Raw genomic sequence first — 13180 nt, 5'->3', positions numbered from 1 at the left:
CTCCCTCACTGTGGTCCCCTATTTCAAGCCCTCTTAATCCTAGCATACCACTCTTCCCCCATCTCTGATCCAAGTCCCAGTCTCTCTCCATCCTCCCCCACCACACATCTGCTTCAGAGAAAGAAACAGGGAGGGAAGGAGAGGGGACCAGTTGCGACCTCCCTAGCCCTCCCTCGCTCTGCCCTCTGCTCCACTAGGAGTGATGGGTAAATCCAGGATGGGGTGCCATAGCAACCACAGATGAGCCCAGGCCCCTCTCCCCACCCCCTCTGCTCCACTCGGCCTCCTGGCAGCAGTGACAACAGGCTTGATAAAGGGCCAGGCAGCATCTCCTGGCAGTCTGCTCTGGGTGCTTGCATCCCCTGACATTGCTGCTTAGCCAGAATCATGATTGGGAGTGGTGAGGGTAGGAACGATCTTTAGAATCAGCCTTTGTCAAGACTGAGGCAGTCCCAAATCTTTTTTTTTTTTTTTTTGCCAGTCTTGGGGCTTGAACTCAGAGCCTGGGCACTATCCCCAAACTTCTTTTTGCTCAAGGCTAGCACTCTACCATTTTTCTCTACTGTTTTTTTCTGTTTTATGTGGTACTGAGGAATTGAACCCAGGGTTTTATGCATGCTAAGCAAGCACTTTACCACTAACCCATATCCCCAGCCCCCTAATCTTTTTCCTACACATCATTTCAATGGATTCTGTCCCACAGCCATGTATAATGAATATTGTTATCCCTATTTCACAGGTACAGAGACAGAGACAGAGACTGCCCACCCCCAAGACCTTCGTTCCAAAGCAGCTCAAATTACCTAGCAAAACTGCCGCAGTCAGGCATTGATGGCTCATACCTATAATCCTAGCTATTCAGGAGGCTGACACCTAGAGGATCCAAGTTCAAAGCCAGCCTTGGAAGAAAAGTCTGCAAAAACTCATCTTCAATTAAACAGCAAAATGTCAGACTAAGATATGACTCCAGTGGTAGAGCATGAAGTATGTGCATGAAGTATTAGCAGCACATATGCGTGTGCACACACACACACAGCAATATTGCCTTTTAACTTGAGATCTTATTAATATAAAAAGTCAGGGCTGGGAAGGTGGCGCAGTGGTAGAGCGCTTGCCTTGCATGCATAAGGCCCTGGGTTCAATTCCTCAGCACCACATAAGCAAAAAGAAAAAAGCCGGAAGTGGTGCTGTGGCTTAAGTGGTAGAGCGCTAGCGTTGAGCTGAAGAGCTGAGGGACAGCACCCAGGCCCAGATTTCAGGCTCCACGACCGGACCCCCCCCCCCAAAAAAAAGAGTCATATTGGAGTGTGGTACCAGTGGCTCATGCCTGTAATCCTTGCTATTTTTATTTTTTTCATTTTTTTGTCTGTCATGGGGCTTGAACTCTGGGCCTGAGCACTGTCAAGGTGAGTGCTCTACTACTTGAGCTATAGCTCAAGTTCATGCCTGTAATCCTAGCCAGTCAAGGCAGGAAAGTCTATGAAACTCTTAGCTCCAATTAACCACCAAAATGCTTGAGTTATGGACTCAAGTGATAGAGCCTTGAGCAAAAAAGCTCAGGGACAGCACTTAGGCCATAAGTTCAAGCCCTAGAACCCCCCCCCCCCACACACGTGCACACAAAGTCATACAAAGCTAACTATGCTACTAATGCAATTACAAAGGTTTTGTTCTATGCCAGCTATGTCCTCTAGCTAAACACTTGACAAATATTGCCTGAAAGTGCTGAAATTTGAACTCAGGACCTTGAGCTTGCTCAGCCTGTTTGCTTGACTGGTGCTCTACCACTTGAACCACACTGCTAACTCTGCTTTTAGTTGGTTATTTTGATTACAGCCTCAAGGAATTCTCTGCTTGGGTTAGCTTCAAGCAGGGATCCCCTAGATTTCAGCCACCTGAGTAGGATTGCAAGGATGAACCACCATCACCTGGCTTGTTTTGTTAATTATTATTTTTGAGATGAAGTCTTGCTTATTATAACCATGCTAGTCACAGAGCAATCTTCTTGCCTCTGCCCTAATAATGCCTGACTATGTAGAGAAGTTGAATCATGTATGTTCAGTAATATAGCCAGATCACTACATAATTAGGACTCAAATCTGACCAGTCACAAAGTCCAGAGAGGCAGAAAACGTAGTTCTCAGTGCCCAAACATTACCTATTTTAGAATAACTAAGTGAACCTCAGAATTTCTTCTTTTGAGTCTCTAGGTTGTTTTCATAAAAATTTCTTTTTTTGGGGGGGGTCCTGAAGTCTGGGCCTGGGCACTGTCCCTCAGCTGAGCCTCTTCAGCTCAAGGCTAGAGCTCTACCACTGGAGCCACAGTGCCATATCCGGCTTTTTTCTTTTTGCTTACGTGGTGTTGAGGAATAGAACCCAGGGCCTCATACATGCAAGGCAAGCACTCTACCACTGAGCCACCTTCCCAGCCCTTCATAAAAATTTCTAACTAAAGCTCTACCACTGCAGGAAATGCATATTTTTCTTCTAGTACTGGGGTTTGAATGCAGGCCCTTAAACTCTCAGTCAATTTTTTCATCCATGGCTGGTGCACTACCACTTGAGCCATGCCACCAGTCTGACTTTTAGCTGGTTATTTGGAGATGGAGTCTCACAGACTTTTCTATGCAATTTAGCTTTGAACCAAGATCCTCCAGGTCTCAGCCTCCTGAGTAGCTAAGATTACAAGGCACAAGCCACCAGTGCCTGGCTGAAAGAGTTTTGCTACATAGCTCCAATTGTCCTGGAAGTGAGGTGATCCTCTTGCCTCATCTCCCACACCAGTGCATTCAGCTTGCAGGAATATTTTTATAAAATCAGCTCAGCAAACAGAAAACTCCATCTTTTCTCAGAGATTAATTTCAGTGTTCTCCCTTCCCCCAGCACTTAGGATATAGGACTGGAAAATTAGGAGAGCAAAGAAAGGAGGCAATCCTTGTCCTGTCTTACAAAGATGTTGCATGTACTTCTGTGCAAGTTAAAGCTACCACTCTGTATCTTATGGGATGCTAAGGACGTGACTGGACAGTAGAGGGCGCTGCAAAGCCACAAACATTGTTTTCATAAAATAATTTCTGGGTCCAGAGAGCTTTCCAGAGAGAACTAGGGATGTTGGGAGGTTGGCCTCTTTAGGCCTTGAATGCTTTAGGGTGCTATAGAAAATGTTCTTTTCTTTAGAAACCTGAGTAATACCTGAGAAGTAGTTGGGGAGAGAGGTGCTAGAGAATTACATCTTCAAACAGCTGGTTTTGAACCAAATAACTTTAGCTAAATGGCTCATTGAGATTTAGTTTGTTTCATTGCATTTGAGGAAGGCTGTTAAATCAGGACCTGTCATTTGCTAGGCAATCTATTACTTGAGCCATACTCGGAGTCCTTTTGTTTTTAGTTAATTTTTTTCAAATAGGGTCTCAAGTATTTTCCCAGGGTTGCCCTCAGAGGCAACCTTCCTACCTATGCTTCTTGCATAGCTGGGATCACAGGCACATGCCACAACTCCCAGCTTATTGACTGAGACAGGATCTTGCTAACTTTTTGCCCTGTCTGACCTCCAAGAGCAACCTTTTTGATCTTTGCCTCCAGAGTAGCTGAAATGAAGATGTGAGCCACTGTGCTTGGCTGAAGGCTATTCTGTTTCATAGAATTAGGGATAGATTTGCATTAGGAACCTTGTAAGAGGTCTAAGGTTGTACCTTCCATGTTTATGTATCAAAGGCCTACTTCTCTGCCAGGCCACAATCCTTGGTTTTGGAGAGTCAATGAGAACAGAAAGTCAGAATGGCTGGCTTCCTCACAGAATTTAAAGTTTTTAAAGATTTTAAAGATTTTAACTAAATCACTTATGGGCAATAAAGGAGTGGTCCTCAAGCTCAGTGAAGAGGAAGGGTCCAGGCAAGTAGATCTCCTTGGTGCCATTAAGACGGAGTTCAAAATGAACGCTAGACAGGAGTTTACTAAGCACAGACAGAAGGCAAAGTCTTCCAAGAAAGGGGGAAATGGCTGGGCTTGAGGCTATGACTTAATATTCCCGTGCTTGCTGTGCATATGTGAGCCCTTGGTTAAACCTCTAACACTGGGGGAAAAGAAGGGGGTGGAATAGAAGGGAAAATAGCTTCTGCAATGTCCATATATGTGGGAAATGGACACAGTGTTAGTGACAATTAACACTAACACTGAGAGGCAGGGATAAGATCACCCAGGGCCTCATAGACCTCCTTAAGGAGCTTTGTATTTAGCCTAAGAACAATGGGAAAGCAGGAACGCTCCTTTGTAAAGGTCTCTCAGGCTGTAGGACTCAGCCTTCTCCTCAATGTGGGTTTAGGCACTTAGATTTCTAAGTTTTGCTGACTGGTCCACCTTCCTTATCCCCTGGGAATCTCAATATCTCCCTTGGTGACAATTAGAATGAGTTTTATTTGGGCTTCTCCTCTTCAGGATCTCCTCCTTCCCAGAAAGACCTTGATCTTATTTGATCCTTATAGCACCCCTGCCAAGTAAAGCATGTTCTGCATTTTACAGATGAAAACATCGAGGTCTAATGGTACTATAGAACAGGTTCATACTAGCTTGTGAAAGTCAATTGTTAAAATGTCTGGAATTTTATAGAGTAGTTGTTAAACATAACCAGTATTTAAAGTTTAATCATGCAAACTTAGAGGGGAAAGGGGTACATTATAGTGATAGAATGTTTTGCCTAGCAAAACATTGTGCAAGTCCCACAAAAAAATCATACAATAAGTTTATCAAAAACAAAGGTAATGGAGTTGGAGATTTAGCTCAATGGAAGAGGATTTGACTAGCCAAGTGCAAGGCCCTGACTTTGGTTATCAGTTCTGGAGAACAACAAAAACAAATACAATAAGCTCCCCAAACCCATTGTTTCCTAATAATGTTACCTGGGCACTTGGGTTATTTATATTCAATGTAGCACATGATTAAACTACCCCATTGTGAAAGATATGTTATAATCCACTTTTTTTTTTTTTGGTCAGTCATGGGGCTTGAACTCTGGACCTGGGTGCTGTCCCTCAGCTCTTCAGCTCAAGGTGGGCGTTCTGCCACTTGAGCCACAGCACCACTTCCGGTTTTCTGGTGGTTATTGGAGCTAAGAGTCTTATGGACTTTCCTGCCTGGGCTGGCTTTGAACCACAATCCTAAGATCTCAGCTTCTTGAGTAGCTAGGATTAAAGGTGTGAGCCACTGACACCTGGCTTACAATCTTAACTCTGTCTAGTAAGGTCAGGTGGATGGGAATAATCAGCCACTGGGCCAGTGCTACAAATCACTGTTTAACTTATTGTTTTACTTATGAATTATATATAAGAAAGTGAATCACCTATTGCTGATGGCTCTCACTTGCAATCCTAGGGGACCCAAGTGCCTACTTGGTGCAGACCCAGCCTGAACAGAAAAGTTCACAATATCCCTTCTCAATGGAATCCTGGTTAATCCACTAAAGTCAAGGGGCCTGAACACTGTCCCTCAGCTCTTCAGCTCAAGGCTAGCGCTGTACTACTTGAGCCACAGCATCACTTCTGGCTTTTTCGTTTATGTGGTGCTGAGGAATCGAACCCAGGGCCTCATGCATGCAAGGCAAGCACTCTACCACTGAGCCACTTTCCCAGCTCCAATCCAGTCTACTTTTTATCCTTCATAGCTAAGAAGCCTAACAGGCAAATAATATCCAGAGGAGACCTGATCTCAAGAATAACTCACAAAAAATAGGGCTGAAGGTGTGGCTCATCAATATTAGTGCCTGATAACCAAGGAGTAGACCCAGAGTTCAAACCCAGTAATGAAAAAAATATAAAAAGAGGGGGAATGTTAATAATTCCGATTTAGAGTTTATGTTATATAGTTGTTACATTGTGACTAGCACAAAATTGAGAAAATACTCTTTTTTAGTATTTGAAAACTTTTCTGTTTTGTTTTTCGGGTCTGGTCGTGGGACCTGAACTCTAGGCCTGGAGGCTGTCCGTCAGCTCTTCAGCTCAAGGCTAGCATTCTACCACTTGAGCCACAGAGCCACTTCCTGCTTTTTTTTTCTATTTATGTGGTGCTGAGGAATTGAACCCAGGGCCTCAGGCATGCAAGGCAAGCGCTCTACCACTGAGCCACCTTCCCAGCCCCTGAATACTTTTCTGATTTAGCAAAGAAGTGTCCTCCTGTCACACTCCTTGGTAAGGGCTAAACACTAGCCCAGTGGTAGCCCAGTGGTTGAGTTCCTGTTTATTGTGTATGAGGCTCTAGGTTCTGTCCCCAGCACCCCAAAATACACAGAAGAGTTTGGCAAAAACCACGGAAAGCATTCTATGACCATCAGTTATATAGAATTTGTTACTGAATATATTTTATTATTTAGTAATTGTGGTCTATACGACCTTTATATCAACACAACTTATGATCAGTTTATTTATCTCTATATATGCCACACAGTCCCTTTCCTATAGAGAGCTGGTTGTTAAACACATTATCAGGAAACCTTGTTCATGTAGACATTTCCATAGTTGAGTGAATGCCAGGAGATTAATGAAATGATTGGTCCAAGACACACATAGGTGGGACAAGAACTAGAGATAACTGTCAAGGCCAGAGCTATCGTTCAGGAACCAGGGCTTCTCGCGCTCTACAGAGTGGACGAGTCGAGGCCTGGGTGCCCAGGAAGTGAAACGCAGGGGTCGAGGCCGGAGACCGACGTGGGCACAAACCCAGCTTAGGGCCAATAGCGACCCGATGCGCGCAACGTCACGCGCAGTGGAGACCAGCGCAGCACGGCCCCGGAGAGGGGCGTGGCCACTTCTCCCGGAAGTGACGCTAGTTCGGGGGACAGTCCTCCGGCGGCGGCGGCGGGCGGCGGCGGCGGCGGCGCGCGGCCTGGGCTCGCGCTGGGCTCCGCGCGCCCCCCGCCCCCCTCTATGAGGAAGAGGCCGCGGCTGCCGTTAGCGTTGTCGCTCCGGGGGCCGCGGCGGGCGGGGCTCCGGCGGGGCCCGGCCTAGTCCCCACCCCAGCCCGGCTCCCAGCCGCCCGCCCTCCCTCCCTCCCTCTCCCCGATGCAGGGGGCCGAGCTCCGGGATGGCGAGGCGGCGGCGGCGGCCGCTTCGTACCGTGTCCTAAGCCGCCTCCTCGGCTATGGCGAGGCGGCCCCCGAGCCAGGCCCACCGCCGCCGCCCCCGAGCCATGGCCCTCCGCCGCCCCCCTTCCTCGCGCGGCCCGGCCCGCGGGGCTCCCGGCCGCCGCAGCTGATGGTGTTCCGCAACGTGGGTCGACCGCCCGAGCAGGAGGACGCGGAGGCGGCTCCGGAGCCGGGACCCTCGGAACTGCTGTGTCCCCGGCACCGCTGTGCCCTGGACCCCAAGGCCCTGCCACCGGGCTTGGCGCTCGAGCGCTCCTGGGGCCCGGTCGCTGGACTAGAGGCACAGTTAGCGGCTCTGGGGCTCGGGCAGCCGGCGGGGCCGGGGGTCAAGACGGTCGGTGGGGGCTGCTGCCCGTGCCCGTGCCCCCCGCAGCCGCCCCCTCCGCAGCCCCAGCCGCCTGCTGCCGCCCCGCAGGCCGGGGAGGACCCCACCGAAACGAGCGACGCGCTGCTGGTCCTGGAAGGCTTGGAATCGGAGGCCGAGAGCCTGGAGACTAACAGCTGCTCGGAAGAGGAGCTCAGCAGCCCCGGCCGTGGAGGAGGAGGCGGCAGCCGGCTTCTGCTGCAGCCCCCAGGCCCCGAATTACCTCCGGCGCCCTTCCCACTGCAGGACTTGGTCCCTTCAGGGCGGCTGAATCGAGGGGAGCAGCAGCAGCAGCAGCAGCAGCAGCAGCAGCCGCAACCGCCGCCGCCGCCGCTGCCTCCAGGGCCCCTCCGGCCCCACGCGGGCCCTTCTAGGAAGGGTTCCTTCAAAATCCGCCTCAGTCGCCTCTTTCGCACCAAGAGCTGCAACGGTGGCTCGGGAGGTGGGGATGGCACCGGCAAGAGGCCTTCTGGAGAGCTGGCTGCTTCTGCTGCGAGCCTGACGGACATGGGAGGCTCTGTGGGCCGGGAGCTGGACTCGGGGAGGTGAGACCGTCTGGGGGTCGGGGGAGCTGGCCACAAACTTGCCTTTTTTTTTTTTTTTTTCCTGTTAGCATCATCCTAACAGTTCTCATGCTCTTTGCGAAGCGCACACTTGAGGCTAAAGGTGGTGACATCTTGCTTTCAGATCAAGAGCTAATTGTGGAAACAGCTTTCACTCTTAGAGAGTTCACACTCCGTGACACTTCTCTGCTGGTTGGCAACACGCTCTTTGGGAATGACTTGAAACCATCTGCCCATCCCCATCCTGGCCTCACTTTTTTAAGTTTTTCTAAGGTGTCTTGTCTACCGTTACCCCCACAGGGAGGTTGCTGGAAATGGGCCTTGGACAAAAGGCTGGGTGTTGATTACTTTGCTTATTATTATGTTGGCCACCTTGCTGGTTTTTCTGTGGACCTGCACCCCCTTCTTCCCTTAGAGGCTAAGGACCTCCTTAGAGGCTAAGGACCTTATGCAGTGTAGGCCATCAGTCAGTTGGGTATCTTAAATTTGGTTTTAATGCTTTCCTGGTTTTTTTCCCTTAGATGTACTTGCTGTCTAAAGCCTGTGTACTGACCACTGCCTGTGGGAATAGAAAATAGCTTTGCTTGCTCTCTCTGAAGCCCAGGTGAAAATTCTAAGTGTGAGTGAAGTATAGACATGGGTACTGTAGGCCAGTTAATGAAAATTGGTATTGAGGCCAACTAATGAAAATTCCAAACTTAAACATTGAGGCCAATAAATGAAAATTCCAAACTTAGACATTGAGGGTTTTTGTTTTTTGCTTGAATTCTTAAAGGGTGGACTGATTTTTGACATTCAATGAGATCAGTAGTATTGGTTTAGAAAGCTGACAAGTTTCTAAACAACCAAGTTTTGTGTCAGTGAAATGAGACTTCGTTTGATGAAGCTTGCCATTGTGGATTTTAGTTCTGAATGGGTCTTAACACCAGGCCTAGTTTTGTTTTTGATGTGGCTTATATGATGAATTCTCTTTTCTTTCCCTCCCTCTCTCCCAAAACCAAGGCCAAAGAACTGGTAAATCATATATATTGATAACCTTGCTGTGCACTAGAATCACTGGTGGAGCTTTTTGAAAAGGTTTATATGTTTGGAGCCAAAAAGTTGAATTTTAAAAAGTTCCCCAGTTGATCCTGTAATTGAACCACTTACCCATGGACTTCTCATGGGCATTTTGGTGTTCCAAGAGGCAAGTGTGCACTCAATTTATTTTGTTGCCCTTTCTGAACAGCTGTGCCATGGGTTTCTCTTGGGGATCAGACCAAATCCAAACTTCATAAAGAAATCAATGTCTTGCCCCTTCAGGTAGGACCATATTTCTCTGTTTGTTTCCTGATGAACTCATCCCAAGAACTCAGGTCTTAAAAAGTGTGTGACTGCTAAAAAAGTTTGTGTGTGTTTGTGTGTGTATGTGTGTGCATGTGCATGTTAGGTGATCCACCTACCAGTACAGACAGAATTTTCATCAGACGGGAGTGGAAGGCAGGATTAAAGCTGTGGGTAATAACATAGGGTAGATTGCTAATTTTCTTGTCGTTTTTCCCTGCCTTTGTTACATATTGACCAGGATTTGGGCTAATATTCCAGAGATGAAAAATATGAGATGTGGCACGAAATTAGCTGTAACAGCTAATAGATTAAGAAGAGGACAAGGCATATAATATTATATGATGTTTTGCCTTTGGAAGCAGAATTTAATGGTCATTGGCGGCTGCTCTGCCACCAACCCTCACACTAAGCACAATACAGATTTTTGCTGCAGAGGAAATTGGGCTCTACTTCTGCAAAGAAGCTTAGTTCAGGGCACTGGAGAATTACATTTTTTGGTCCAAGGGCTTTTTCTGATGAATTGGAGAAGAGCTAGGCATTTGTGTGTAAACGTTTGGCTGACTGGTATTTGGAGGCAGCATGTTGTATAAAGAATGTGAAAGTCTAGATTCTATTTAGAACTCCAACATTATCTATGAGATGGAGGCCAAATTTGTCTTCATACGTCCCTGTTTCATCCATAAAATGGGAGAAATAGCTATCTTGTTCCTGTTCCTATAGAAATAGAATGAAGACAAAAGAAATATGGATGGACTATTTTGTACCTTTTGGAAGAGAAGTAATAAAACTAAATTGGTAGATTTTTTCTGTGCTTAGGATTTGGTGCTACTTGTTAGCTTTTCCACAGCTTACTATGTGCCAGTCTTGCTGGCAGCCTCACAGCTGTGAGAAACGTGGTAAATCTGGCTAGGGTGGGTGTGATTTTTGTGGATCTGTACCTCCACACAAGTCTGCTGTGTTGAGAAAAAGGATGAGTTTGGATTTTTAGCTTAGTCGCTTGATTGGTAGGACCTGGGAGCAGTGAGAAATTTCAGTCTTTTGCCAAAGGGTGTGTGTCTTCCTCCTTATTGTTGGTTGGAGTTAATTACGGGCCTCTGCTGTTCTTGCTGTGTAATTTGAGCATTTATAATAACCTCTAGGCATAATTCTCAACATCTGCCTTTACTGCCTACCTTTACCACAGCTAGACTAGAAAGTACTTCTAGCATTTTATAATACTTAGCATTTCCTATATTTAACACTAAGCAAAACTTGACTTCCCTTCACCTGTTCTTGGGTCTACCAAATGGACCGCTTGGATATTACTGAGTCTTAAAGGAGTATAAGTTAGCTTAGAGAACACTTTTTTGTTTTGCTTTGTTTTGGTCATGGGGCTTGAACTCTGGGCCTGTGCACTGTGCCTGAGCTCTTCAGCTAAAGGCTAGTTAGTGCTCTAGCACTTGAGCCACAAGCCACTTTGGGTTTTCTGGTGGTTAATTGGAGATGGGCTAACGATCCTCAGATCTCAGCCTCCTGAGTGGGATTACACGTGTGAGCCCCCTGCCACACCAGGCTTAGAGAATGCCTTTTGAGTGAAGTAAGAAATGAGCCTGCCAATTAATCAGGTTTCTATTCTTAGGAACTAGGCTAGGCCTTATACCACACATATGTTGTAATTCAGAGAACTGGGCTTGATGCCTGTGGGCCTCAATGTAATATAGAGCTTGCTATTTCAGGAAAAGCAGTGGACGTCCCTTGTCTACTTCACATATGTTGAGCTGGTTGTCTTCCTTTGGATTTGGTGAGAAACAGCATGATATGCCCTTGAATTGTCATATAATACACACTTGGTTGGGAATAGGTGCCTTTTTCTCTTTCTCTTTTAAAGACTTGTTTTTACTGAATTCAACCATTGAGGCTATTACTGGCAGTCTTCATAGTTCTATGATGGCTTTTACAGGCTATATTGGCATCAGTTTGGGACTCTGCTGTCTTAGACAGACCTGTCATACAGGAGAAACTTTTTTTAGGAGGAGGGGTCTGGTTGTGGGGCCTGAACTCTGGGCTTGGGCACTGTCCCTCAGCTCTTTAGCTCAAGGCTAGCACTCTACCACTTGAGCCACAGCGCCACTTCTGGCTTTGTTCTTTTTGCTTATGTGGTGCTGAGGAATCGAACCCAGAGCCTCATGCATGCAAGGCAAGCTCTCTACCACTGAGCCACCGTCCCACCCCCAGGAGAAACTCATTTTATTTTTTAGTGGTACTGGGGTTCAAACTCAGAGCTTCATGCTTGCTAAGTAGATGCTCTGCTGCTAAACCATGCCTCTGGCCATGTTTTGTACTTGTTATTTTTGACATGCACTTGGACTACAATTTGCCTATTATTTAGACAGCCTGTTGCTACTGAGATGACAGGTGTGCACCACTGTGTCTAGCTTCCCTCTGTTGAGAAAGAATCTTACAAACTTTTCTGCCTTGGATGGCCTGGAGCTGTGTACCTCCAGTATACTTTCGAATGACAGTCACACTTCAGTGAACCCAGCTAGGGTTAGGGGAGGGGGTCTCACAAATTTCTGCCTGGTCTCTTAATTGTGATCCTTCCATTCTCAGCCTCATAAGAAGCTAGGATTATAGGCTTGGGCCATTGACACCCAGCTCAGAAAGTTTTTTTCACTGTTTCTGTGGGTCTTGAGGTCTGTAGGAGTCTTTTTATGTTAGAGCACAACATGCTGAGAGCAAAATAATTTTATGGCATGGTAAGGAAGTCCTGGCCGTTTGGGTTTTGGGTCTACACTCTGTTGATCTTTTTAACTGTCTTTCCACAAAGTAGTTGTGGTTGGCAGCTCTCTTAGAACTAGCTCCCGGGCTTTAGAAATCTCTAACCCTTTGAGTCTTGTGCCTTTTACATCTCAGTACTTTCCCAGCCAATGTCATTCCTAAGGTTTTATGACTTGGACTGAGCCTCTTGGCTTTTCCCTGGTGGCTTTTCCCTGGAAGTTCCTTCTATGGGTTCTTTAGCTGGTTTAGGGTGGCATTTTGGATCTGACCTTGCTGCACAGATGTCTGTGTATTGGAACTCAAAATGAACACATGGTTTTTGTGCCTGTAGCACATGGACAGACACTGGCTTATGATGTGTTGGAAATGGCACAGGCTGCTTGACTTGGCACTGTGTTCTTAAACAAGGGCAAGAGGTACATTGGGACCCTAAGTCAACCAAGTATTTGGGCATCCTAGTTTGGAAATTACTTTGGAAAAGACTATGTATATGTCTTAGGGCATCAGTAGAGAGGATCTATGGTCAAGAAGGTGGAAGGCATTACTATTTTATTGTTTATATTTTTGGTTTTAAGGAATTTGAAAACTGACAGTGGTTATATCTATGTGGTATTGTCCTATCTAATCTCATACTTATAACTGCTTTTATCTTATAAATCTTGTTGCCAGACAGTAGAGATGAACGGAGGCACAGACAATGACACAAAAGGACTTCTAGCCTAAGTCCTTTTTTTTTTTTTAATTTTTTTATTGTAAAGATACTATACAGATGGTTACAGTTACATGAGTGAGGTAATGAGTACACTTCCTCTTGAACATTGTTACCCCCTCCATTGTTTTCCCCCTACCATCCCCTCCCTCCCTCCCTTCCCCGAGGTTCTTTTTTTTTTTTTTTTGATTGTGATTAAGTGATTACATAATTTCCAGAAATTCATAGTATTGTGGAATAATGATGCTCATTTAAAGTCACAAGTTCATTCTAACTTTCCTGGAGCAAATTGTCTATCACAGTCTGTAATATATAACGGTGCTCACATG

The 13180-nt window shown here is 46.3% G+C and overlaps 1 protein-coding gene across 2 annotated transcripts in view; it reads left to right on the top strand.

The window, feature by feature from the left end:
* Positions 1-6924: 6924 nt before the first annotated feature.
* The window catches only part of Socs7 (suppressor of cytokine signaling 7), a 37146-nt gene continuing 30890 nt past the window's right edge, over positions 6925-13180 (top strand). Inside the window, exon 1 of one of the 2 annotated variants that reach the window (XM_070028200.1) lies at positions 6925-8041. In XM_070028200.1, coding sequence (XP_069884301.1) covers positions 7050-8041 — 992 coding nt within the window. In that variant the 5' untranslated portion in view covers positions 6925-7049. The remainder of the gene's footprint in view (positions 8042-13180) is intronic. The other variant, XM_070028199.1, reaches the window with a different exon arrangement.

The sequence above is a fragment of the Dipodomys merriami genome, unplaced genomic scaffold (genome assembly GCF_024711535.1).
Source record: "Dipodomys merriami isolate MVZ:Mamm:240054 unplaced genomic scaffold, mDipMer1.0.p SCAF_19, whole genome shotgun sequence".
Lineage (NCBI taxonomy): Eukaryota > Metazoa > Chordata > Mammalia > Rodentia > Heteromyidae > Dipodomys > Dipodomys merriami.
The sequence above is the reverse complement of the archived record's forward strand: the minus strand, read 5'-3'. Positions and strand labels throughout refer to the sequence as shown.